The 24223-nt window shown below is 36.1% G+C and overlaps 1 protein-coding gene across 5 annotated transcripts; it reads left to right on the top strand.

The window, feature by feature from the left end:
- The first annotated feature begins 354 nt into the window (after positions 1–354).
- LOC101211683 lies at positions 355–23269 on the top strand. 5 transcript variants are annotated; one of them, XM_031883396.1, is made up of 9 exons: positions 356–1451; positions 6513–6803; positions 11592–11720; positions 12033–12113; positions 18170–18307; positions 18834–18888; positions 18971–19043; positions 19127–19254; positions 22767–23269. In XM_031883396.1, the coding sequence occupies exons 1-5, from the start codon at positions 545–547 to the stop codon at positions 18250–18252; spliced, it is 1491 nt and encodes a 496-aa protein (XP_031739256.1). In that variant the 5' UTR covers positions 356–544; the 3' UTR covers positions 18253–18307; positions 18834–18888; positions 18971–19043; positions 19127–19254; positions 22767–23269. The 5 variants fall into 5 exon arrangements, with proteins under 5 accessions (XP_031739259.1, XP_031739258.1, XP_031739256.1 ...); XM_031883397.1 differs by lacking the exon at positions 22767–23269 and adding an exon at positions 20623–21263; XM_011653059.2 differs by lacking the exon at positions 18170–18307 and having other exon boundaries at positions 358–1451.
- The last annotated feature ends 954 nt before the right edge of the window (positions 23270–24223 follow it).

Genomic DNA, 24223 nt, shown 5'->3' with positions numbered 1-24223 from the left:
TAAATATTTTTTAAAAAAGCACTATTTGAAACTTTTCGAAACTGACCCCGATGGATCCCTCTTGTTTTTTAATCGATCGACTTCTGTTTGGTTGGTTTGTTTGATTTTTTAGTCTATCATGTTCACCTCATTGGAAAGACAACATTTCATGAAAAATGAAATTAAAAAGTATAAAATATTAAATTTTAGGAATCAAATTGTTATATTTATAGATTAAATTTGAAGCAAAAAATTTCAAAAAATACTAAACTAATAATTAGATAGAAATAGTCGAAAGCTTTTGGAGGGAAAAATGTACCTTTCCAAAAAATAAAAATAAAAATAAAATTACAACATGAAACCACCGAATCCTAAACTCGAAAGCCCGAGTTGAGGTTTAACCAACTCAAAAGCGAGAGGAGACGAGAAAAAAAGATGCTTCTTTTGAAACTTGATCTTCTTCTACAACCCCGTCGATTCCTCTCCCTGTCTCTAGAACTACTGCGACAGCATCCTTAACGATTCTCTCACAGGTCTTTGGCGTTTTTGTTGTTAAGATCCTCTAATGGTTGTTGTTCAGGCTACCAAGCTCAGCCTTCCCAACCCTTCTCTCTCTTCCCCACAAATTTCTTCCCTTCTCTTTGAACCTCATTCTCTTTCTCTTGCTCTAATGCACTCAGATTCTTCTTTCTCCCTCTACCCTTCTTTTTCCCCTCTCTCACTTTCCTCTCTTCCTTCCCCTCAAGTGGTTGTGCCTTCTCCGTGTTCTTCTGCGGCTTTTGTTGCCCTTCAGAATTCTAATTCCAACTCCGATACTAAGGTTCTGTTTGTGGTCTCTGGCCCCCACAAGGGTGGCTCTCAGATTCTCCTTCGGTTTTATGTTTTGGAGGGTTCTAAATTGTTCAGGAGAGCTCCAGTTGTTTGCACGCAGAAGGATCTTCGATCTGATGATAAATTGGGTGTTTGGGTCAATTTTAGACATGGGATTTCGGTTCGTTTAGCTGGGTCAGTCAATTTCTTCGCCATGTACTCTGTTTCGAGCATGAAGATTTGGGTTTTTGCGGTGAAGATGGTGGGAGACGGCGATGATGGGATAGGTTTGAAATTGATGAGATGTGCTGTGATTGATTGCTGCAAACCCATTTGGTCGCTTAACATTTCGTTTGGGTTTTTGCTTTTGGGGGAAGATAATGGGATTAGGGTTGTTAATTTGAGACCCTTTGTGAGAGGGCGTGGTCGAAAAGTTAGGAATCTGAATGCAAATACCTCTTCTAATGCCAAGCGTGAAGTTCAGAAGTCATTTTTGCCTCATGTAGATGTTTGTGGAACTTCTGGTGGCAATGACTTGAACGGTGGTTCTTTAGTTGTTAGCAGCAATGGATTCAATTTACAAGCCAGTAGAAGTGAAGATGCTGGAAGTTTATCTTGCAATGGATGCTTGGACGGGAAGTTGGACAAAATTTCTAGTTCTGGTAAGTTAAGAGAGTTTTATTACTTTAGTTTATTTGATTTATCTTTTTAGTTTTCACAGTAAGAGGGATACATTTAAATGTATATTATGCGTACATTTTATTTATATTGGTTGTGTCTCCTGTAATTTGGAACTTTTGATCATAATTTTAATCCTGGGGGCCTTCTTTTAATTGCCCAAGATAGGTGTGAGCATAATTATAATACCATGCGTTTGCTGAAGTTTGAGGCGGCATGTTAAAAATTTCAAGAGTTTGGAGCAATCTTTATTCAAAGTGTATGTGATGTAGCATTATAGCTATGTAGTTTTTGGTCAATGTTGGGGTCTGTTATGAATTTGTTAACTTGTCTTCTTTAATTCTGTTTTATAGAGCATTTTATTTAGAGCTGGCTGGTTAGTTAGTCATTACCCTTGACTGCTTTGGTTAGGATTTTAGGGAATTAGTTATTCCCCGTCAGAACCTTTAAATAGCTGCCATTAGGTTGCTAAAAAGGATCATTCAATAAAGAAGATGTTGGAGTACTCAATTGTCATTTGTATGCAACTGTATGCAACTGTATGCTATCAAGAATTATAATTTATAGGAGTGTTCAAGAAAGTTTGTTTTACTATAGATGGAGATGAGAGAAATCTATGCTGTTGTTTTTTAAGGAACTGGACGGACTCAAGAAGATTCTTTCTCAGACCAAAGCAGATTCTACATTTGTGGCCAGGCAAATTCTTGATGGATTGCTCATTGCTAATGAGCTCGAAGGATAAAGAAGGATGTGATTGTAAACTTGACATCAAGAAAGCATTTGACAAAGTTGTCTGAGACTTTTTTTTGTGAAATTCTTGCAGCAAAAAGTTTTGGGCTTAGATGGAGAACATGTATCTGCATTTGCATTTCTCTCCAAATTTCTCGATCCACCGAAGAGGAAAGATTTTGACTTTTAGAGGCCTTCACCATGGGGGACCCCCTCTCACCTTTTCTTTTCATCTTGATTGTGGATTGCCTTAGTATATTGTCCCATGGTTCTAGTATGCATGTTTATTCATGTTTTTGATTTGGGAAATGGTTTCTTGACTATTCATTACCTACGGTTTGCCAACGATATCTATTATGGAAAAACAAAACAGTTTGCTAATGATACTATCCTTTTATTCACGGTTGACAATCATGCTATTAATAACGTTTTCAATTTGGTGAGACTTTTTGAAGAAGCATCTGGACTCAACATTAACCAACCATCACAAAATAAGAATTTTTAGGGCTTCACATGGACTACTTGGATATTGAATTTTGGATTGGAAAACTTGGTTGCAAAGTTGGATGGTGGCCTAGTTATTGTTGTGCCTTTCCTCCCAAGGGTAAGCCTAGGAAGCCAAACTCTTGTAAGAAATAGTTCACTTGGATCTTGCAAACTGATCCCTAGAGAATGTAATCCAGGTCTTCTTTCGCCTTCCAATCGAGAATACAACAAAAAAAAGCCCCATGATCGAAGAGTTCCTCCTTAAAAGTCTATCGGCAATGTTCACATGACCAAACAAAACTTGCTAGGCAAAGAACTTAACCTTCTTGGATATCTTGATCCTCCAAAGACCATAAAAAGTTGACTCTACCGAGAGAGGGATTCAACAACTGAAAAAATGATTTACAAGAAAAACCCTCGAGAAGATTAGGACTCCAATGGAAAACCCTTGAGAAGATTAGGACTCCAACCGAGAACATCCTTTCTTCCCAACCTAAATTGAACTCATCAAGCAAGATCAATATAGAGGCAACCTCTGTCATTTCCCTATTGAATAAAGGACGACAAAAACCAAAGGAGAAGGATCTAGGAAGAAGATTCAATCCCTAACCCACTTCCCTATTTGTCAAAGGTTTTTGAAACCCTAAGGGTGTGTTTGGCCCAAGGAGTTGTGAAGTAGGAATTGTGAACTTGATTCCTTGTTTGGTCCAAGGAGTTGGTGGGTCCCACTAGTAAAAAACATCAATTTTTTATCTCATCAAGGATAATCCTTGCACCATGGGCTCCAAGAGTTCACAACTCCCTAGTTTTCATATCTCCTTACTCTTCACTATTCCATTTCTTACCTCAAACACCACTCAAGAGATCAAGGAAGAAGGATACAAGAAGGTAATACTGGTTTATAGAAAAGTTTGGGACCTTGCTTTATAGATTCCTTTAAATGTTCCAACAATAGATCAACCAAGTTCACATCATGGGTGTCCACCAAATATAAGAAATAGTCCTTGTCTCCTCTAGCCTGTACCTTGGTGGCTTAATCATCTAGAGTTGCTTTTATACCTTTCTTTCAATATTATTGTTTATGAGGAAACAAAGCTTTTATGGAGAGAAATAAAAGTGTTGGAAATAAGAGGCTAGTTGTGTGTTTATATCCTCAAGGGTATTTTTTAATTTATTGTACCCTAGTTTTATTTCCTTGTTTGCTGGGGCTTATTGTAGCCTATTTATATTCTTCCCCCTTGTATTTATTTGATTATTAGAAAATCATAAGAGCGCTTCTATCGTAGTTTTTTCTCCCTGTACTAAAGTTTTCCACGTATACCTTGTGTTGCTTTCTTGTTCTTTTTCAATATACAAGAATATATAAAAAAATAACTGCAAAATAGAAGGAGCCTGACAAACTAGTGAACGGGCCTCCAATCCAAAAGAATGAAACTCAGTTGATAACAACCAAAATCCTTGGTCACAAAAGTTCAAACTGGGACATTAAGGATTCGCTTGGTAATGTTTCCTGTTTCTTGTTCCTTGTTCTTTGTTCCTTCTTTTTTAGAAGAAGAAACATGAATGTGTTTGATAACTGTTTCTTCTTCTTGTTTCTTGAAAAACAAAGAAAAAGAAATAGAAAATGTGTTTGATATCTGTTTCTTGTAGTTTCCTTATTTTCTTCGAGATTTTTTTTTTATTTTATTCCTGTTATTTTATTCACATTTAATTCAATTAAACATTGCACTACTCACTTTATCAAACATAGATTGGAAGGTCTTCTAGTATGGAGATCAAGATGAAGATTGAGATCTGAAGGACAGAGCCAGCGAGAGGAAGACGAAAACCCACGATAAAGAGGAGGATTGAAATCCACGTCGAAGAGCTACAAAGACCCACGACGAAAACACAGATCTGGAGAAAACCCACAGCACAAACCCAGATCAGCACGAAAAGGAAGAGGAAAATCCAAATCCGACGAAGAGGAAGACGATGAGAGGCGAGGAGGAAGATCGTGAAGACAGTGAGAGGAAGAGGAAAACAATGGTTATTTGGGGAAGACGATGGAGATAAATAAGAAGAAGAAAAAGAAAACCACGTGGAGAGTGGTTATTTGGGGACGAAGATGGAAATAAGAGAAAGAAAAAGGAAATCACGTACGAAAATGGAAAAGGAAAAGGAAATAGAAAAATAATTAAGAAAAAAGGAAAATGAAACCAATAAAAATAATTGAGAAAAAGGAAAAGGAAACTAATAAAAATAATTGAGAAAAAGGAAAAGGAAACCGATAAAAATAATTGAGAAAAAATGAAAGTAAACCAATAGAAATAATTGAGAAAAAGGAAAAGAAAAAGGAAAAGGAAAAGGAAATCAATAAAAAAATTGAGAAACGGAACAGGAGAAACTACTTGTTTTTTGTTTCCAATAACTCCTTATAAAATGGGAAACGTTTCTATTTTTTTTTAGAACGAGAAACAGGGAACATTACCAAACATCTCTGTTTCTTAAAAAATGAAAACAGAAACAGGAAACAGGGAACAAGAATGTTACCACACGGGCCCTAAACCTCATTAACTCCAACAACTCCTCAGACCTGTCAACTTCACTAAAAACTTTACCATTCCTCTCTGCCAAATCTCCCATACAATAATAATAATAAAAAAAGAGCCTCCTAAAGGTTTTTTTCCTTCTCCATGGGAAGATTCAACAAAACCTCCTCCACTCAAACACACTCCTACAGTCCTTGTTCCGTGCCAATGGGACACTGGAGCAAAAACATCCAAGAATCTGCACCAAGTTAATTGAGTGAAGTGGCTTTCCCTAAGATGTGGCCTATGCCCTCATGTGCTTCTATGCAGAGAGAACACCAATGAACCCCCCCCCCCCCCCCCCCCCCCCCCCCACAAAGAGAAGAGGTCCCTGCATGTGGTTTAAATATTGACTTTCCCCATGTAAGATTTACAAAGAAAATTCTCTCCCTTTTTGGAAATCTTAACCTTTAGAGTGAGAAAAACAAACACCTCAAAAAGGATGAGGACCACACTTCCTTGTAATGACTTGACACCACAAATCCTTTGGCTCTTGAAAGAAGCACCGTAACTACTTGGTCAATAAACTTCTTCTAGTTAACTTGAGCAGTGGAATGAAAGCACATTAGTGGCCTTTATGTGTTCTCATATGTTTTTCATAGTTATTATGATTGTGGAACAAACCGTTATTTATATTTCCATGCTTTTATTTTGGGGTGGTTTAAATGGTAACAATATCGAAATTTGTGATTTCTTCAATCTATTTTCAATACAATTAGAATGTGAAGCCCGATGATCAGGTCTATGAGATACGAAATAAAGCCTTCTTTTTAGGTATGGTGGATAGACACTAATTTCTTTTAGCTAATTGTTTTGGATGGATAGATGCAATCTTTAACTGTGCCCAGCTGCCTGATTTGCACTCAGAATACTTTTCATGACAACTTATAATTTATTTATTATCTTAGCTAACAACTTGTTTTTTAGGTTTTCCTTATATGGCCAGGAATTGGGTGCTGAAGGTGCCGTCCTTTGGTTTATTTCATAAGGATGCCTCTAGATGGTAAATTACTGATTGTTGAAGAGGTTTAACTTGGAGAGTTCACCTGTTTTCTGATTGAAATAAAATCCTTAGTTGGAGCCGTTGTCTTTGTTCTTCTATTTTTACTATATCAATTGAGTCCATAAGCCTTGTCAACTGACTTATCAATGCTTTGCTTAAAATAGTTATTGTTAAAACTTTTTGATCTCATTGGTTCCAAAACATTTCAGTTGTGAATAAGTTGGCATGTGCCTCTGATTATGTATCTTTAATTGCAGTTAGACCAAGATGCATAAAACTGAGGCAAGATTCGAGCGAAGGACTATATTTTGTGGCACTGAAGGGCAGAGGAAATGAAGGCCTGAAATCTGCAAAAATGATGTCATTAAAGGCAATATCAATTCAAGCACTGTCTCCCAAGAAAATATTGATCCTGGACTCTGTTGGTGATTTACATCTGTTGCACATTGCTAACACTGCTAATGGATTTGATTTTTCTTGCAACATTCGGCCATTACCTCATCTAATGAAAGCTCAAATGCTGACCAGTTTTCCTGATACAATCATAAGTATGCTTGTCCGATTCTTTGTTCTATACATTATAGATACATTCTCATGCTAAGTAAGCTGTGAATAAAACACTGCGATCAAATGCTTGAACTTATAGTAGACCATGGAAAACTTCACACATTTATGCCCTAGGTTTTTTAGTTTGGGTTGGGGAGGCTATACCAACCTTGGTGAATTTGATTATATCATTCATTTAGGAGGGGTGTGGTTCAGTAGATTTTTGTTGTGATCTCTTCACTTTGTGCTTGAACTAGGATAGGATTTCTTATGTTAAGGTAGGGGTAGTTCTCTTCATGAAGGCAATGGTCAGAACAGAAACTCCCCAGTCAAGTCCTCAGTGTGAATCTGGAGTAAAATGATAGGATGTGATGGGATTTAACAAAGTAGAATTGATGTTCTTTTTCAGACAAAATACAACTTTCCATGGAAGAAAACGGTGATATAATAAGGAGAGAATGATATCCAATAAAGATACCTCCCGAAGCAGAAAGCTGTAAGCTTCTAAAAACCAAAGGATACTAGCCAATAGCCAGTTTCTCCCCTTTACCTCGTGTAAGTGCGTTAGAGGTTAATGTCCAGCCTCCACTTCTCTCTTTTCCTCTCATGCCTTCCCCACTACTTTTCTTGAATCTGTTCTTTGTTTTGTTGAGACGGTAGGACTGCCAGACAATACTTTTATAAATGCCTGTTTACCTCAATACTTTTTTCAGCCTTGTTAATAATCTCCTTTCAGTATCTAATCTAATCATAATCCAATGGATGAATCTTGGATCTATCGCAAAATCTCAATGATGCTTTTTTTGGAAAACCACCACGGTTTCTTGACACTCTTGCTCAACAATTTTGTTGACATTGGATTTACGATTTGCTCCTCCACTAGTGCCCAACTTATTTGCTTACAGAGGTCACGATGAAACCACAATGGTTTATACTTATGTTAGGTACTAGATATTTACTATGGTGTTAGTTAAGGGGTATATGGTCAATTAGATAGATAGGTAGTTGATGGTAGTTATTGTATGAGGGTAGTTACTACAATAAATAGAGGGAGGGTAAGTGAGTGAATGGAGGTTATTTGGTGGAGTGATCTAAGGATTTGGGTGAGAGTGCTCAAGAGGGAGGATCCAAGTGCCTTATACTTGGGTTTATCTTGCATTTCTTTATAGTTATTGTTAAACAGTAGAAAAAGATAACACTAGGTTTACGTTGAAAACCTTAGAACATGGAGAAAAAACCACAATATGGAGCCACTTTTTATTATTTTCACACACAATGAGATTTATAAGAGGAGACAACTTTTTAGGCTCTAGCAAGTCCTAATACATAAAAAAGGGAAATAAACTCAGGGTAACAAAGCCCCTTATATCCAACACTCCCCCTCAAGGAATGTACAGAAAACAAATATTGCCCTTTGTTCAGTTTCTCTTTTATAAGTGTCTGTCAATCTCTAAATATTTCGTTCTATCATGTGTACAAGATTATTGGCTATGGTAGTCGCTTTATTATCACAATAGAGCTTCATAGGTAAACCATTGTCTTGACGAAGATCAGACAAAACTTTATTCAATGAGATTTCTTCATAGATTTTAAAACTCATAGCTACATAATCAGTGCTCCGCTTTTAGTAACAACACTTTGCTTCTTACTTCTCCAAGTAACTAGGTTACCCCACACAAAGAGACAATACCCGGAAGTAGATTTCCCGTCAATACTGATCGTGCCTAATCAGCGTTAGTATAAGCCCCAATCCTGTCTGGTTACTTGGACATCAGACCTTTACCTGGAGAGCTTTTCAAATATTCCAGAATCTGACTCACAGCTTTCTTATGTTCTTTTTATGGTGCCTGCATAAACTAACACCGATAACATAGAAAATATTTGGTCTAGTATAAGACAAGTAAATCCACTTTCCGACTAGACGTTGATACCTCTCTTTATCATCATAAACTTTTTTTGTGAAAAGGAGAATTATACAGAGATCAATAGAACTTAAACAGATACAAACAATAACCAAATCAAACTCAACAATAACAGTGAGCTAATCAAAATCCTCTTACCCGGAACAATAAATGTGATGTAAGAAGACTGAGGGTCAATTGGGTAATTAGGTAATATTTTAGGTTAATTCCCTTTTTACCCCCAATTGTAATAGAACTCTACAAATAGGAGACTTCTCCTTTTGTATGAAGCATATTATTCATTCTAATAAAAGATCCACAATCTTTGTTCTTAGAGGATTTCTCCTTGAGGTTACTTAGGCTACATCAAAATGGAAACTAGAATGTAAACTAGGTACAAAGTAATTAAAACAGATAGTCAAAATGAACCCAAAGTCAGCTGACATCTTGTCCATCATAGGCTTTGAGATGAGTTAAGAGGGAACACCAAGAGAACAATAACTAGCCTTGCTGAAACTTACCTATAAAGTAACCACAAAACTGCTAAGAAACATTAATTGTTCAACCGATGGGAAACATTTCTTGAGCCCAACTTCTTTGCTTGTAGGGAGAGTACTAGTTTTGAATTAAGTGTTTCAAGAAACTTGAATCCCAACATCTTTATATACAACCTTCAAACCACATAAGTTTCACTATACAAATTCCAATGTAATAGATAATTGAACCAAAAAAAAATGACCTAAATCAAATCTCAAATGAAAACTAGTTTGCATTCATCTACTAGCGACTTTAAATGGGCTGGAATTTTGCAATGTTGAGACTGAGGGTTTCCAGGGGTCTGTTTTTCAACCCTCAATTCCTCTTTATTCTAAAACAAATCATTGAGATCGGATTCTAGGGGGTCCTTCAAAGAATGATCCTCTAGCCCATTTGACTTCCTCAAACGATCAACTTCTTCATTGCTCACACTAAAAGGAGAGTCAAAATCTAAACCACATTTCTTTTTGGATGGAGGGCCTGGAGTTTGGCAAGAGGAGCCTCTAAAAAATTTGAGTTTTGGGGAAGGTAAAGAGAAAACAAAATATTTAAAGTGTGGATGAAAAGAGCTCTGAGGGTCTGATCTGATTAGAAGAGAAGGAACTTGAGCCTGTGTACAATTTACCTCCAAAGAATCATGGTTTTGATCTAAAAGCAATTCTGCTCTTAAGGTACCTTTTTTGAATTCTGAATGTCTGCCGTAATTCAAGATGAAGAAGTTTGTCCTAGGGTATCTTTTACCTTAAATAATTCAGAATTTTGCAGATTTTGGTTTGACAACATCTTTTTCTTTACTAGAGCCTTTTTTGAGATCTCCCTTGGCCTCCCCCTTCTAACAAAATGCTTGGTGAACGTCTTGAATCGAAGCGAGGGTTTCTTTGATTTTGAATGCCTTTTGTGAAATTGAGACTTAATCACTGAATAACAATTAAGGAATGGCAACTAAATCCTTATGTAAAATTGAATACCTATAATAGAATTTTACGAGAGTCTATAAAAATAAGTGAGTTCCTGGAAATAGATATATTCTTCTCATTTTCGATTGACCATGCCTTTCCACAGCTCAAAATTCTATACTTACAGCCCACTTTTTTGAAATAGAAAAATGTTCAGCAATAAAAGCCCTAGGGAAGAATAAAACCACAGGTTCGGATGGATACACAACTGAGTTTCATGAGAATGGAAGTGGTTAACTTCTCACCTCTATCTTTCTTCACCAATAAATGGCAGATTATATAAAGAATTATGGAAGACGAAAAGCCGAAGGAGAGTCAACGTTCTTAGCTGGATAATGATTTTTGGGGCTTTAAACTGCTCCTCGGTTATGCAGACAAAGCTTATGAATAGCTGCCTTTCTCCATCCATATGCCCACTATGCAAAAATGAAGGGGAGGGGTTACAACACTTGTTCTTTGTTTGCTTGTATTCTGCAATTTGTTGGAGGAAATTCTTCTTAGTTTTCTCAAACTTCTTGGGTTTTTGGAAATAACTTTAGTCTTAATGTACATCAGCTATTATTGGGGCATAACCTGAAAAAGAAACAGCAACTCTTATGGGAGAACATGGTTAAAGCCCTGCTTGCAGATTTGTGGTTTGAGAAGAATCAAAGGACGTTTCATGATAAAGGAGATGAGGTGGTTAGACTGTTTTGAGTCGGCAGCCTGTAGCGCTTCAGCTTGGTGTTCCTTAACTAAAGACTTTGAAGCTTATAGCATTTAGGAGATTAGCTTAAGTTGGAGGGCTTTTATTTTTCCAGATTGTTAGTTTTTCTTGTAGTTGTATTTTGGCTGTTTCTTTTGTATTTCATTTCTTTTTTTGGATTTACTCCTTGTAGTTGTCTTATATGGCCTGACGCTGTTCTCTCGGGACTCTTTGTATGGGGTGGTGGCAGTTTTGGCCAGTATTTAGTGAATGTTCGTTTTGATGCTAGACTTTTGGAGAAGAAGATGAGGGGGCGCTAAGGGAGTGTCAACCTAGTTAAGATGTCTGGGTGCGCTTGCTGATCCACCGTCTCTCTTTTGTTTGCTCTCAGTATAATTCTCTTGTACTTTGAGCATTAGTCTCAATTTTATTAATAAAATTTGAGACTCTCTCCTTTTCAAGGAAAAAAAATGAAAGTAATATACAAAAGACAGTATGAAGGGGATTAATCTAGAAATTTCCTAAGATTAACCTAATTTCCCTAATTCTTCCTGCATCATTCATTTAGAAGAGACAACAAACTAGACAAGTTAGTTTATAAGTTTTGGTGTCAGCCAAACTCATTTTGGCTTGATTGTTTTTTGGAGGCAATTAATGGATCATTTTATATTTCACAGTTCTCACAAATAATAGAAATATGATACTTTTCAGGGAACCAAACTGTCTGGCTATCGGATGGGAATCATTCTGTGCATATAATGGTGATACCTGATGTTGATTCCGTTGTCCCTGAAAATATGGGAAATGAGAGCGAGGAAGTCCTGATGAAAAGAATATCAGGTCTCTTTACCTGCAGATTTTCTGGTTATAACTTTTTCGACTTTAACGTTTACACTATTAAGATATTTGATTTGCATATATGCCATGCCCCGTAATAATGTACTGAAAAAGTAATTGTTTGAGGTGCAACACTGGCGTTTAGTTCATTTTTGCATTAAATCAAATTTGAAACTCTTTTGGACACCATGCCAAACTATGTGGCTGTGAAGCAATTTGGATGTCTCGTTTCTCTCCTTTCAAGTTCATCTTAGTCCCAATCTTTTCATTACATTCTTTTTCTCACTTTACATTTTGGTTGGTTTTTATTTCCAGTTATGCAAGCTATATTTGCCGGTGAAAAGATTCAAGACATAACATCCTTGGCTGCAAATGCTGTTTTAATTCTTGGACAAGGTACCTTGTTATTGTTATGATTATTATGACTATTTTATTAATCAACTCATGTAATCATGTTGCTGTGAAAAAATAGACTGCTATTGTCTTCCACGTGAGGATTTATGTTGGATTCTATCCTTGCTTGTGCCTTAAAGCTTATGTCCTAGATGGAACTACCCATGCCCATTACATTTAGAAGCAAGTGGATAAGGTGGTTGAAGGGCCATCTTTCCTCGGTAAATTTCTCCATCATTCCAAATAGGAGGCCATGAGGGAAAATTATATGTTTTGCTAATAGGCGGTGAGATGGGAATCTATAGTCTCCTTTTCTCTTCTTGATAATGGACAATTGTTTTAATAAATTTTAATAGAACAATTTATTATATTTGTGAAAGAAGAGTTTTAAGGGGATTATGGTGGGAAAGATGGGGTTGATGGTTACGACATGTGAAGAACCAATTGGTGTCGCTCCCAAAAGACCTTAAATCAAATGATGTTTATGATCACCGAACTAACTGCTTACACTAACAAGTAACATAAGCAGCAAGTCTAGGATTGAACCATGGGGAGCCTAAGATAAAGTTTCTCAAATGCTAAATCGGTCTATGAAAAGTAGTAAGAATGGAGGCTTTTGGTTTTGTTGACAGGAAAACTAAATGCAGAAATTTAAAGTGTAGGAAAACAAAATAGATTGAGAAAGAGAGTGAACACGAGATTACCTTCGCTGATTAAGGGGTTGTAAGGCTATCTATGGACGAATTCATTGATTAATCATGCAAATATATATTCATGGGTTATCTACTTCTCAAGCATAATTGAGTGTATGGACACTCGAACAAACTCCTTAGGGAGAACCGATGTGGATGTTGGTTCCTAAATTGACTAAGTAATGTCACACAAGTCTATTTACTTGGCTAATCGCATTAAGCTCCTGGATTGATCAGGTCATTATGTAAAATTGGCCAAATCTAACCTAATACATTTCGTTAGCTTTTGCTACTGGGAGATTCTAGAACCCTAGCGATCGAGCCATAGCTATAACTAAACCTATTGCTACTCAAATTGAACATGCTTTGAATGTGATTACGGATGCCTAAAATATACATAGTGGGGGAAAACATACAAGTGTTCATGATTATGTTGTCAATTTAGGATCTATTTTGGAGTGATAGTTGGAGTAGTGATTTTAGAAGAAGAGATTTATGCCCAATTGATTTTGTAAAAGTGATTTCTTAACCATCCAATTTATGTTTGGTTTCAAACATTTAAAAGTGATTTTCAAACATTTAAAAGTGATTTTCAAATACTTAAAAGTGATTTTGAATTATTATGTTTGGTTCCAAAAGTGATTTTAAAATTATCGAAGTAAAATTTATATTTGGAAATCATTCAACTAATTAATTATAATAAATATACTTTTTTTTTATCAATTTATTTTCTTATTTGTTTTCAAAGATGTTTTTATATAAAAGTTGGCACTGACAATTGTCGGAAAAATATCATTGGACACGTTGGTCAAAAGGTGATTGGTGGTGGTCACTGAAAAACAGTGATCAGATGTTGGCTACAACAGTTGTCAGAAGTTGGTCGACGAAAACCACTGGAAAATGGTCTTTGGTAGTTGGGTGACAGTGGTTGCTAAAAAAATAGTCGCCCAGAGATGGCATTGGCATTTGTCAGCGACAATCGTTGAAAAGGATTATTGACAATTGGCCGATAACAAGTGCTGAAGTTGAGAACAAGGATAGTTGTCGATAAGTGATCATTGAAGGTTGGCTGGCAGCTCGTTAAAAAATGGTCGTCAGATGTTGGCATTAAATGGTCGTTGGGAAACAATCGACGAAGAGATGATTAGAAGTTGCCCGACGACAGTTGCCGAAAATGGTCAACAGAAGGCTGGTAGTGGTCATTAAAAAAAGTCGTCCAAAATTGGTCGGCAATGATTGTCAGATAGTGGTCGCCGAAAAACAATGTTGGTGACCAAAGGTTGTCAGCGGCGGGCGCCAGGAAAATGGTTGCTGGAAGTTACCTGTTAGCGATCATGAAAAAATGGTTGTTGAAAGTTGGTTGGTATTGATGCCATAAAATGGTAATTAGAGGTTGGCACCAACGATCGTCAAAAGTTGATTGACAGCGGTTATTTTAAAATGGTTGTCGAAAGTTGGCGACGACTGCCAAAAGTGGTCGTCAAAGGTCGGCAAACAACAGTTGTCAGGAAAATGGGAGCCGGAAGTTGAATTTTAATAAATTATGTAATTTTATTAATTGTTTAATATATTTTTTTGATTATTTTTCGCTTAAATCATAAATTTTAATAGGAGGAAACTGTTGGAGTGGTTCCCATTTAATTATCAAAAGAAAAATCACTTGGTTACCTATTCTTCAAATTTAAAGTTAAACTGCCTTCAAAAAATAAAAAATCAATTTTATTTCTTGCCAAACATGATTATTTTAGAGCAAATTGATTTTGACAATGGTAAAAATGTTTCTAGCCATGTCAAAATCACTTCCACACACACCCTTACACATATCAATTCTAGATGTTCAAACAAAGAAAGGAAGTCAAGAGGAAGCATAAAATCCCAAGAACAGTACATGATAGTCTCATAAATCCATAGAACATGTCCATAGAAAATGCTCAACAAACCTCAAAATTAACGTTTGGGCTTTCGATCGTTCATCAAGACTTGAATCCCAATGCCAAAATATACAAGTCAAAATCTAATGAAATTGCATGGGATTTGGCCAAGAATGGCCAAAACCAAGCTTGGAACTCTTAAATCAGCCCAAGTCCCCTCTCTTCTAACCTAGAATGAAAAGATGATATATGTACAATTGCGCAGGGGCCACGACACTGGGGAGGAACGTCGCGGCGCTTGACAATTCTTGTTGAAACGGTGCTCGAAACACCATGGCGCTTCGACACGCACACATTGTTTGTCAAAGTTCGGAGCATTGTGGTGCTTCAACAAATCCTTTGCTTTTGGATTTTGCGTCGTTCAAATGTTGCTGTGCTGTAGGACAGACATTTTCTCCATTTTTTAGCTCCTTAAGTTCGATTGCTCTTTTTAGCTCCTAAGTGCTTCAAATTAACCCCAAACAACTCATAATGCTCAATTTTATCTTCTCCGTGTTCGATTCCTATAAAATCATCAAATGAATACATTAAACACAGTAATGACCTTGAATTAAGCGGAGTGAGAATACATTTTCAATGCTATTGACATACATCTACAATTTGCTAGCAGCACTATTATTTTCCACTGAGCAAAGAAGAAGAAGATGGAAATTTGATGATTCACCATCACCCTCTGTCTCCAAAGTTCACTTAATATAGTTGGAACCTCCATAGGCATAAATGTATTTGATCAATGGTTGGCGGGCTTTGATTTTTAATATCAAATTCTAATATGATCCCATCCAATTCTTGTTTCTTATTGGTGCAGTTTTGTGCAATGATCATTTTCTTAAATAGCTTGCTAGATAAGTTAAAAAAATTTCAAATAAGGGATCAAATTTGTCTCTTCTCTCTTCTCTCCCTCCCTTTCTTCCTTTAGTTCCTAACCACACTTCAGCCCCTTTTCTTCTTCTGGCGTTCTCTCCTTCTTCTCCAGTGAGCCCCTAGAGCTTGTTTCTCATCCATCCCTTTTTAAGTGGCAGTTTAGTTTTGGAAATAATAGAACTAGAAAGCTGTAAAGTAGTAAACACCCTTTACTGTATTTGGTTCGACAAGGAATACTTTCACATTGAAGATGTGGAAGCCCGGAAGATCTTGATGTTGTCAGACTCAACTTAGATGGTTCTTGAAGGAGATCTCAGAATTCTTGTGGGACCTCATTAATGGTTTTCTTTGAAACAATTTTGATGAGTTTGAAAGTACAAGGCTCTTAATTTTTTTTGTCAAAAGTAGGTTGGGTGATGAGATGTGTAGCCTGGAAGAGGAATAGAGAACATGCCATCCATATTTGTTTGGGTGTCTCTTGACAGGTTTTAGAAATTTACAAAATGTTGGAAAGTTTTTTGATGAAGCAAGGTTATTTGATTTGGTACAGAAAACATCTCCAGACCTCCTCCTAGGCGAAGCATAGTGGATCCTCTACCTAGTTGGTAAAACAAAACACTCCTTCCTCTGCTCTGACCTCAGAATTTCAAAATGCAACTCAATAGTGGGTGGTAAAAAATCTGGAAGTTTTTAAAGAAGATTTCAATAACCTATGGATTATTTGAAGATTATTTGCGTTTGATGATTGGAAGGAAATTAGAAAAACCTTGGAGGATCTTTTTCAATAAAAAATTATCATTAATCCGTTTGCAGAGAATGATTTGATTAAATTAGTTGAAGGTTATCTAGAAGAATTCGTTGGAAAAGAAAAGTTATGACAAGTAATGGGTACTTTTCATTTAAAGTTTGAGAAATGGAGTAAAAGTAAACTTAGCAGACGGAGGATGGATTAAAATTAGAAACCTCCCACTTGGTTATTGGAGCAACCGATCAAAGTCATAGGAGATCATTTTGGAGGTCTTGGAAATATTGCTACTGAAACGCTCAATCTTCTAAATGTTTCTTAAGCAAAGATTCAAGTAAAAAAAAAAAAAAAACCAACGTGGTTTCGTACCAGCAACATTAGAAATAATAAACTTCAACCAGGGGAATTTTTCCTTGCACTTTGGTGATTTTGAAATGATTGAGCCCCCTCCATTAACAAAGGGCCATTTATCATTAGAGGATTTTTCAAATCCACTTGACTTGATGAGATTAAACCAGACTTTGAAAGATAGAGTCGAAAATTCGTTCTTCTCGGAGGGGATGGAAAATCTAAGATCAATCCAAAAACTTCCTACATGTACAAGAAACCCCTTTGAAGTTTTGAAACCAGGTGCTCACTATAACTTTGCCTCGTCGGCGCCGGTTACCTCCATTGAAGCAATGGTGAATTTAAATTTGGAATCCAAGGAAAGTAGTGTGAACACATCTATAGGATTCGAAAAGCCACATTTAAGGAGGAGAGAGATTAAGAATTTCAGTTTTGAAAGGAACAAGACAGGAATTTGAAGAGGTTCTTTTAATGAAGAAAGAGAATTTTGAGTTCAACTGGTCAGTATCCCTCTTTTTGACGATCCGTTCTCCTCCAATCCTTTGAACATGAAGTTGAACTTTCAGACTAGTTTGGCTGATACTTTTAAAAAGTTTTTTTACTTCCCATGTGAGTGGCATATCCTCCGCAAAAGTCTTCTGAACTCTTCATCTTCAGTTTCCCTCTCCTGTTCTTCTCTTTATTCCTCACCGAAGTCAAGTTCCAGAGCAAATTCGAAAAGAAAGAAATGTTCTAAGTGTTGATTTTATGGAATCAATCTATATTTCCTTAATTACTTAATAGAGATACAAGCCTATATATAACCATAGAGAAATACACTTAAGGAAATAATATCAAATAATATCTCCAGAATAATATCTCCTAAGAATAATATCTCCTAAGAATAATATCTCCTAAGAATAATCTAATTATATTAATACTAAGTTCTTCTTTCACTTTCTGAAGTATTTCATCCGTAAGAAAAAATAAAAAGAAGATTTTGGCATAACGATCATTCAGATCCCAGATAATTGAAGATCAAGTATCTGATTTGCTGGAGGAAAATTATACCCATCCTCAATCATTAGTCCATTCCAGTAGATACAAACTGTCTTTAGAGGCTAATCCAGATTTATTGGAAGTCAGTTGTACCTAAATTCAAGCCCCAGCCCGTTCATTTAAGGGCTCTCCGGGCAAAACCCCTCTCATTCACTCCTGCAAAAAGGGTGAGTCTTCTTTTGAATCTCCTTTCAGGTTTAGTAGCGGGGAATGGAGCAATTGGATAGGTCAACAGAGCTTGAGAGATAGAAATTTTTTGACCCTTTAGAAGCATATTTCAATGCCCTGTTTCATTGTGAGGAAGAGCCAAAATCTGCTAATTTGCCTTCTGCAACTTGCTCGTCTTCATTCTTGCAAAATACCAGATCATTTAAAGTCAATAGTAGTTGCTTGTGGAATTATTCTAATATGTTTATTCATCTGTTAAATGTATTCTTCTAGATTTTGGTCCAACTTCAGTCTTTCTGGGTTTTCTCTTCATGTGGGTGGCAAGTAAAGCCTCTATGATGATGCTGTTATTTTGAAAGACTTTTGTGGCCTCCTCTCGTTTTTGGACTACTATGGCATGATAGTTACAAGGTTGCCGGTTGCATCTTTTTGCAAGTCTTTAGATTCAAATGGTTTCCTTATGAGAGAGATATTCTATTTTGCTTTTTATTTAGATTTCTTCAGTTTGGTTATGTTTAGCTTAAATTTTTCTGTCGATATTCGCATGTTAGTTTGTCATCTCCTTTTGCTTGCCCAAGTTTAGCTTTTATTGTAGTTGTTGACTGAATTCTTCTCTGTTCTTTTGCTCTTAATATAACACTTGTACACTCTTGTACTGTAAACTTACGTCTCATTTATTAATATTAAGTGAAGCCTAAATATTAAATAAAGAGGCTTGTCTTTGTTTAAAAAAATGTTAAAATATTTACAACAAATGAAAGAAAAAGAAAGGAATTTAAAAGAGAATTGAGGGAAGTCGAACATAAATTGTAAAAAGGAAGTTAGGATAGGAAGAATACTGCACCCATGAAACATTATTTATTTTTTAAAATTGCTTTTTTATACATTACCGTTATGTTTTCTTCCCTTGATAACACTGTTTATTTCTGTTAATCAGGAAGCTTATATGCGTATACAATTTCCTGAAATTTCCTCAGTGACTTTTTTTTTCGGTAAGTAGCTTGTAATCTACTTGCAAGTGCACCCCGCTTCATTTATGCACACAAATGTTCATTTATTCTTGGTTTTCTGTAGGACATTTTCATTCAAGGCTGTGTTAGATGATCTCGTCCAAAGTGGTAACTTATGGGCTTCACGTTCTGCTCAAGTAAGAAACTGAGCTATACTACATGTTAATTATATGGACATATCTATTCTGGAAACCTAACCTCCTTTTATTCTTCTTATCAGATCCTAGCATTGTGGTTTCCAGTTATTGTGTTACAGTAAGTCAATACCAAGAAAGTCAAGAACTGCAGTTTTCTCATACATCCATCATCCATGGCGCTTAAGGTTCAAGGGGACTCAGCTCTGAATCGGTATGTTGTTTTTTACTTTTATCCTTTTTTTCTTATTATTGAAACATTGAATTTACAGGTTTGAAATACAAAAACCTCCTCACACATCCTTTTTTACTAGTTGGCTACAAAAAAGAATGAGAACTCTGTCTAATAAAAACACCAAGATGACCTATGTTTGCCACGAACTATCAGAATTCCTCTTTTTTTTGGTAGAGCTTAAAGCGGCGGGGCTACTTTTACTGATTCGTTAGAAGTATTGTACAATCTGAAACTCAAAATTTTGAAGCTTTTGAATGCATAGGTTTTAGTTTTGGCTTTTGGGGACTGGGAATAGTTTCCGTTATCCATCTTATTAAATTTTACTTCAACTAACTCTTACAAAACTTACTTTTATATCACGGAAGGATGAGTCTACCAATCACTTCATCAAAGTGGAATTTATGTCTTTTAGGATTTCTTTTGATGATTTATTAAGGGGAAGTGTGAAAATTAAGGAAAGAGGGAGAATTGTGGTTCTATTTCGTTTCAACTGGTTTCGGCTATCTAGAATGAGGACTGTCTATAGTGTATGCTAGATAACTCCAAACATAACTTATTTTCAAAACGAACAAGGTATAACAATTATATATTTTGATCAGGTCACATATTATTGTTGGAGAAATCCTTTTCAGAGTTGTTGAAATTTTCTTTCACGATTTTAACTGGAGTGAAAATTAGTATTTTCTAAGGTGGGCAAATGAAGATTTTATGATCCTTCTTAAAAAAATTTCCCACGAAATGGACACTGCTTTCCTTTAACAAGAAGCAATAAATAAAAAAAGTCAGTTTCAAAATGTTGAGAGAATAAAAGAGACTAATGCTCAAAGATACAAATTTCAGGAGAGAATGAGAAAAGAACTGAACAAAATACAAAAAGAACCATTACAAACCCATCAAAGCACAAATTACAGAGTTGAGTTGAGACACTTTAATCAAGCAAGAAGTTGCTAGGAAGGAAGGATCAAAATTTAGCTGTGATTTATCCTTGTGGACACCATAGAAATTAAGAAAATGTTGTTCCTTTTTTTTTTTTTTTGTGTCAGTATGTGTGTTGGGAGGGGGGGGGGGGGGGGGGGGGGGGGGAGGATAATGTACCAGACACTGAGGATTGAGAAGAGGTTAATAAAGTTATTGGCGATAGGAGGAAGGCTTGGAAAGACAACTAGAGAAGAAAAATTGGAGACGGGGTGATCAGTAAAATTATGAAGAAATTTGTGAGATGCGGAGAATAGAAAAACAATGGAGCAGAAAAATTGGAAAACTGATTAAAGGAAACATTGCAAGTCTTTCCATTAATGATTTCAAGTGGGAAATGGCTAATATTCTTACTAACACTCTGTTTTATAGTGGTTGGTACAACATTTGGTAACCTTTGAAGAACATGATTGATGAGGACAACATGCTGAATCTAGTTCGTCTTGGTATGGTATTTCATAAATTTGTGAGCAAAGCCTGCCCCACACGACCCTCTCTCCCCATAGTTGCCTCATTTCCGAGTTTGGATTTGACTAATCTAGTCACCTCTTCATTCACTGTCACTTTGCAAAGAGGTTTTAGAAGGAGATCTTCCTTTCTTTTGGTTGGTTCACTGCCCAACTGCCCAACCAAAAGACACTTATCACGCTCTCACTTATACTCACCGGTTATCCCTTTACAAAGCAAAAGAAAATCATGTGGATGCATAGATTCGTGCTTTCTTATGGATCACATGGAAGGGGAGAAACAAGTGCCTCTTCAAAGATAAGGGAAGCTCTTTTGATTGATATTTTGGAGTCTGATTCTATGTTCTCAATATCTTTCATGCTATGAGTTGGTGTAAATGCACATCTTTCTTTAATACATACACCCTTTTTTCCCTTTTTGACCAATTGGAGAAATCTTTCACAACTCCTCTAGCTGTCTTCAGCCCTTTTTTGTTCAAGGCAGACTATGAAATATTTGGGAAGAAAATTTCTATTAAGCTCTCTTTTTTTTCTTATTTAAATAAGTAGATTCTCACCTTTTTCACTTTTTTCTTTATATCAGTGAGTATCGATGTGAACCTATGCACACCTTGACTGATCTCACAGTATGACCTGTCTGATTCTATAATATTTGGGTGTTAAAACAAACTCATAGGATATTAATTACTAAGTAAATGACCACCATGGACTCAACGACCTCTAAGCTCTTTATTGAAACAATGTCTCTTTTTTACCACTAGGTTAACCATGATTGTTTATCCCGTTTCTTTTATGAAAGACCGTCAAGTTGCTGATATTCTTATGCATTCAGGGAGCTCTCTATCTCGTTCATTTGGGTTCATCTAGTACGACAGAGAAACAAAGGTTTTGACACTTTGTTCTTTACTAGAAGAGGTTTTTCTTGTAGATCATTGTTCCATTTTTTTTACTGGATTCCTCTCCTAAGGATTTGATTTTCTTGCTCATTTGGAAAGTGGATCCTAAAATAAGGTGAAGTTCTTGTTTCGGGATAAAAGGGAGAGTTTTGTGATGATTTTTCCCCTTCAATTTGTTGATAATGTGGTGAGAAGGGGCTGAGATACTTCAGAAGGTTATGTGGTTGGTTATATACTCATGTGGTCACTATACCCTTACATGTACCATTTATTCTTGTTCAAGAACCATTGATCAATACGGAACAGAATACAATGCTGAATGTCTTAGCTGTTTTATCATTGCTCTCCCATTTTCACCTTAGGCTCGAGATGGGGATGTCCACCTTCGGACTTGTTCGTCCATAATTTTTCTGTTTATCTTTTTTTCTAGACAACCCACCCTTCTCGGGAGTCTGATTCTATGTTCTCAATATGGAATGTAAAAATTCTGAATAACGTAGAGTTCTTTGGGTGACAAATTTTACATGGATTAGTTGGATCGGATCTTGACCAGAGAACCATAGGGAACCTAGATCCGATCATGTGAATTTGTGAGTATACTCTGCAGTCTGGCATGAGTTCTTTGAGGTGTTCAATTTTGAGCTTTGTTTGCTCTTAAAGTTGCAGGAAGTCAGGCGAGTAGCTTATCGTCCATATGCCATTTTGTGAAAAGATATGGCTGTTTTTGTGGCAGGCTTGGATGTTTGCTATTTTATGGGGGTTGAGGGGTGAAGAAATAAAAGAATTTTCATTGGATGTGAGGATTCTTATAGTGCGAATTTTGTTCTCTTGCTAGATTCTCTAGGCTTTGATTTTCAAGTTTCTTTTTTTTTTTTTTTCCCTCCGTCGTTATGTCATATTTCTCTTATTGGAACCCTTTTTTGTAGTTTGACTCCCTTTCCTGAGTTTTAAATTTTGCAAGTCCGTGTGTTCTTTTTTTTTTTTTTTTTTCTCTTCTTAATGAAAGTTAAGTTGATTATTTTGAGAGATGCAAATTCGTATCCAAATTAACTAACTTTTGCTCCAATATAAGTTTCCAAGCTCCCTGACTTCATCGCAAAAGGATTATGTAATATTGTTGTTTGTGCATTGAGATTTGTGGTATATGCCATAGGACCACACTCTTGGGAATTTGCTTTAATGGAGTTCTGAAGATTGAAGTCTTTCAACAGTATGAAGCTACCGCCTTGTTGTGTTGCCTTGACCTCGCATCCATGAGCTGCAAGACAAGTTTGGGGTCAAGGAGCGAGCATGCTAGCTGTTGGTTCATCTGTTTAGTTGCATCGTTGGTTCATCTTGCATAAAGAATATCGTATATTTCCGACCTGCTATCATGAAAGATACAACTTAACAGAGGCCTTCACTGTTGCAAGATGAATGCCATATTTGCATGAACCTTCATAGACATTCTAGTAGTGAAACTGACTTAATTATTCAGGAATGTAGCTTCCTTTCACTTGAACTTAATCCTTATTCAGGAGTGTAGCTTGCTTTCCCTTTGATTGTAATTGCAACTTTGGCCTAATATTGGTCTTTTTTTATTTTTTTATTATTATTATCTATTTATTTATTTTTCTAAATACAGTTGCCTAACATTTTGATGAGCACTTTTCTTTCTCCACCAGTGATGACTTTTTTTTCAGCCAGCTTATTTAGTCTATGTCCATTTTTAAAAAATTCTTATCTTTTTAATCACTTTCTACGTTCAAATTTTGAGGGAACAGATTTGGAGTGTAAAAGTTGGTTTTAGACGTGTAACATTAAGGTTGAATTCTAAACGTTGATATTGTTCTTTCAAGTCATCTTTTCCCCATTTGTTTGAAGGTGAGGGTCAATCTAAGCTTATAATAAATAAATGAAGTAAACACACACACACACACAAGTAGATGAACATTAATTTTTCTTCTAGTTTCTCCCAAATTTTAAACTGGAGCAGTCAATGGAGATTTATACCCTTATTGTGCTTAGCCAGTTCTTTTAGTTTGACAATGATTATTTTACGGCACATTTAGATATGAACCTCAAAGCAACATCATCGAATAACTATCATGGGTAGGTTAAGAGTGGAAATGTCTAAATCGTACAAGTTGCTTATTGTAAGGGGTCAAATGATTCACTAGTGAAAATGGATGAATGCTTAAGGCAAAGGGTTAGTAACAAAATGAAAGTGGGGTTATTTAGAGATAAGAAAGTGACAATGCTGATAAAGGAGAATCTAGTGTGTGGAATGAGACAAAAAGAGGCATTTAATAGTGGGTTTTGGAGGGAAAGTCTTTGATTTAATGATAAGAGAAGTAGCAAAAAGAATGATATAAATAGTAAAGCAAAAGCAAAAGAAAAATAATAATGAAGAATGTAGTTATTGATGGGAAGGGGTAATGGACCCTAAAAAAGAACCTCTCTTTTTCATTGCAAAAATTGATGGCGATGATAAGTCCCACAAGAGTATTGGGACCCTTTCACTCCTATAATTGGAACCCCCCAAACTCTCCCTTCACTTTCGTTACAATGCTGATAACTTACCTCACATGTGCACATGCCATTCATCTCTCTCTCATCCACTCCTTTTTA

This window comes from Cucumis sativus, chromosome 3 (genome assembly GCF_000004075.3).
Source record: "Cucumis sativus cultivar 9930 chromosome 3, Cucumber_9930_V3, whole genome shotgun sequence".
Taxonomy (NCBI): Eukaryota; Viridiplantae; Streptophyta; class Magnoliopsida; order Cucurbitales; family Cucurbitaceae; genus Cucumis; species Cucumis sativus.
Note: the sequence above shows the minus strand (reverse complement) of the source record. Positions and strands in the feature narration are given on the sequence as shown.

Coding starts and splice junctions, on each gene's coding strand:
- LOC101211683 (XM_031883396.1), top strand. CDS start 545: ATGGTTGTTGTTCAGGCTACCAAGCTCAGCCTTCCCAACCCTTCTCTC. Junction 6,804..11,591: donor TTTTCCTGATACAATCATAA/GTATGCTTGTCC, acceptor GATACTTTTCAG/GGAACCAAACTGTCTGGCTA. Junction 12,114..18,169: donor TGTTTTAATTCTTGGACAAG/GTACCTTGTTAT, acceptor GTATTCTTCTAG/ATTTTGGTCCAACTTCAGTC.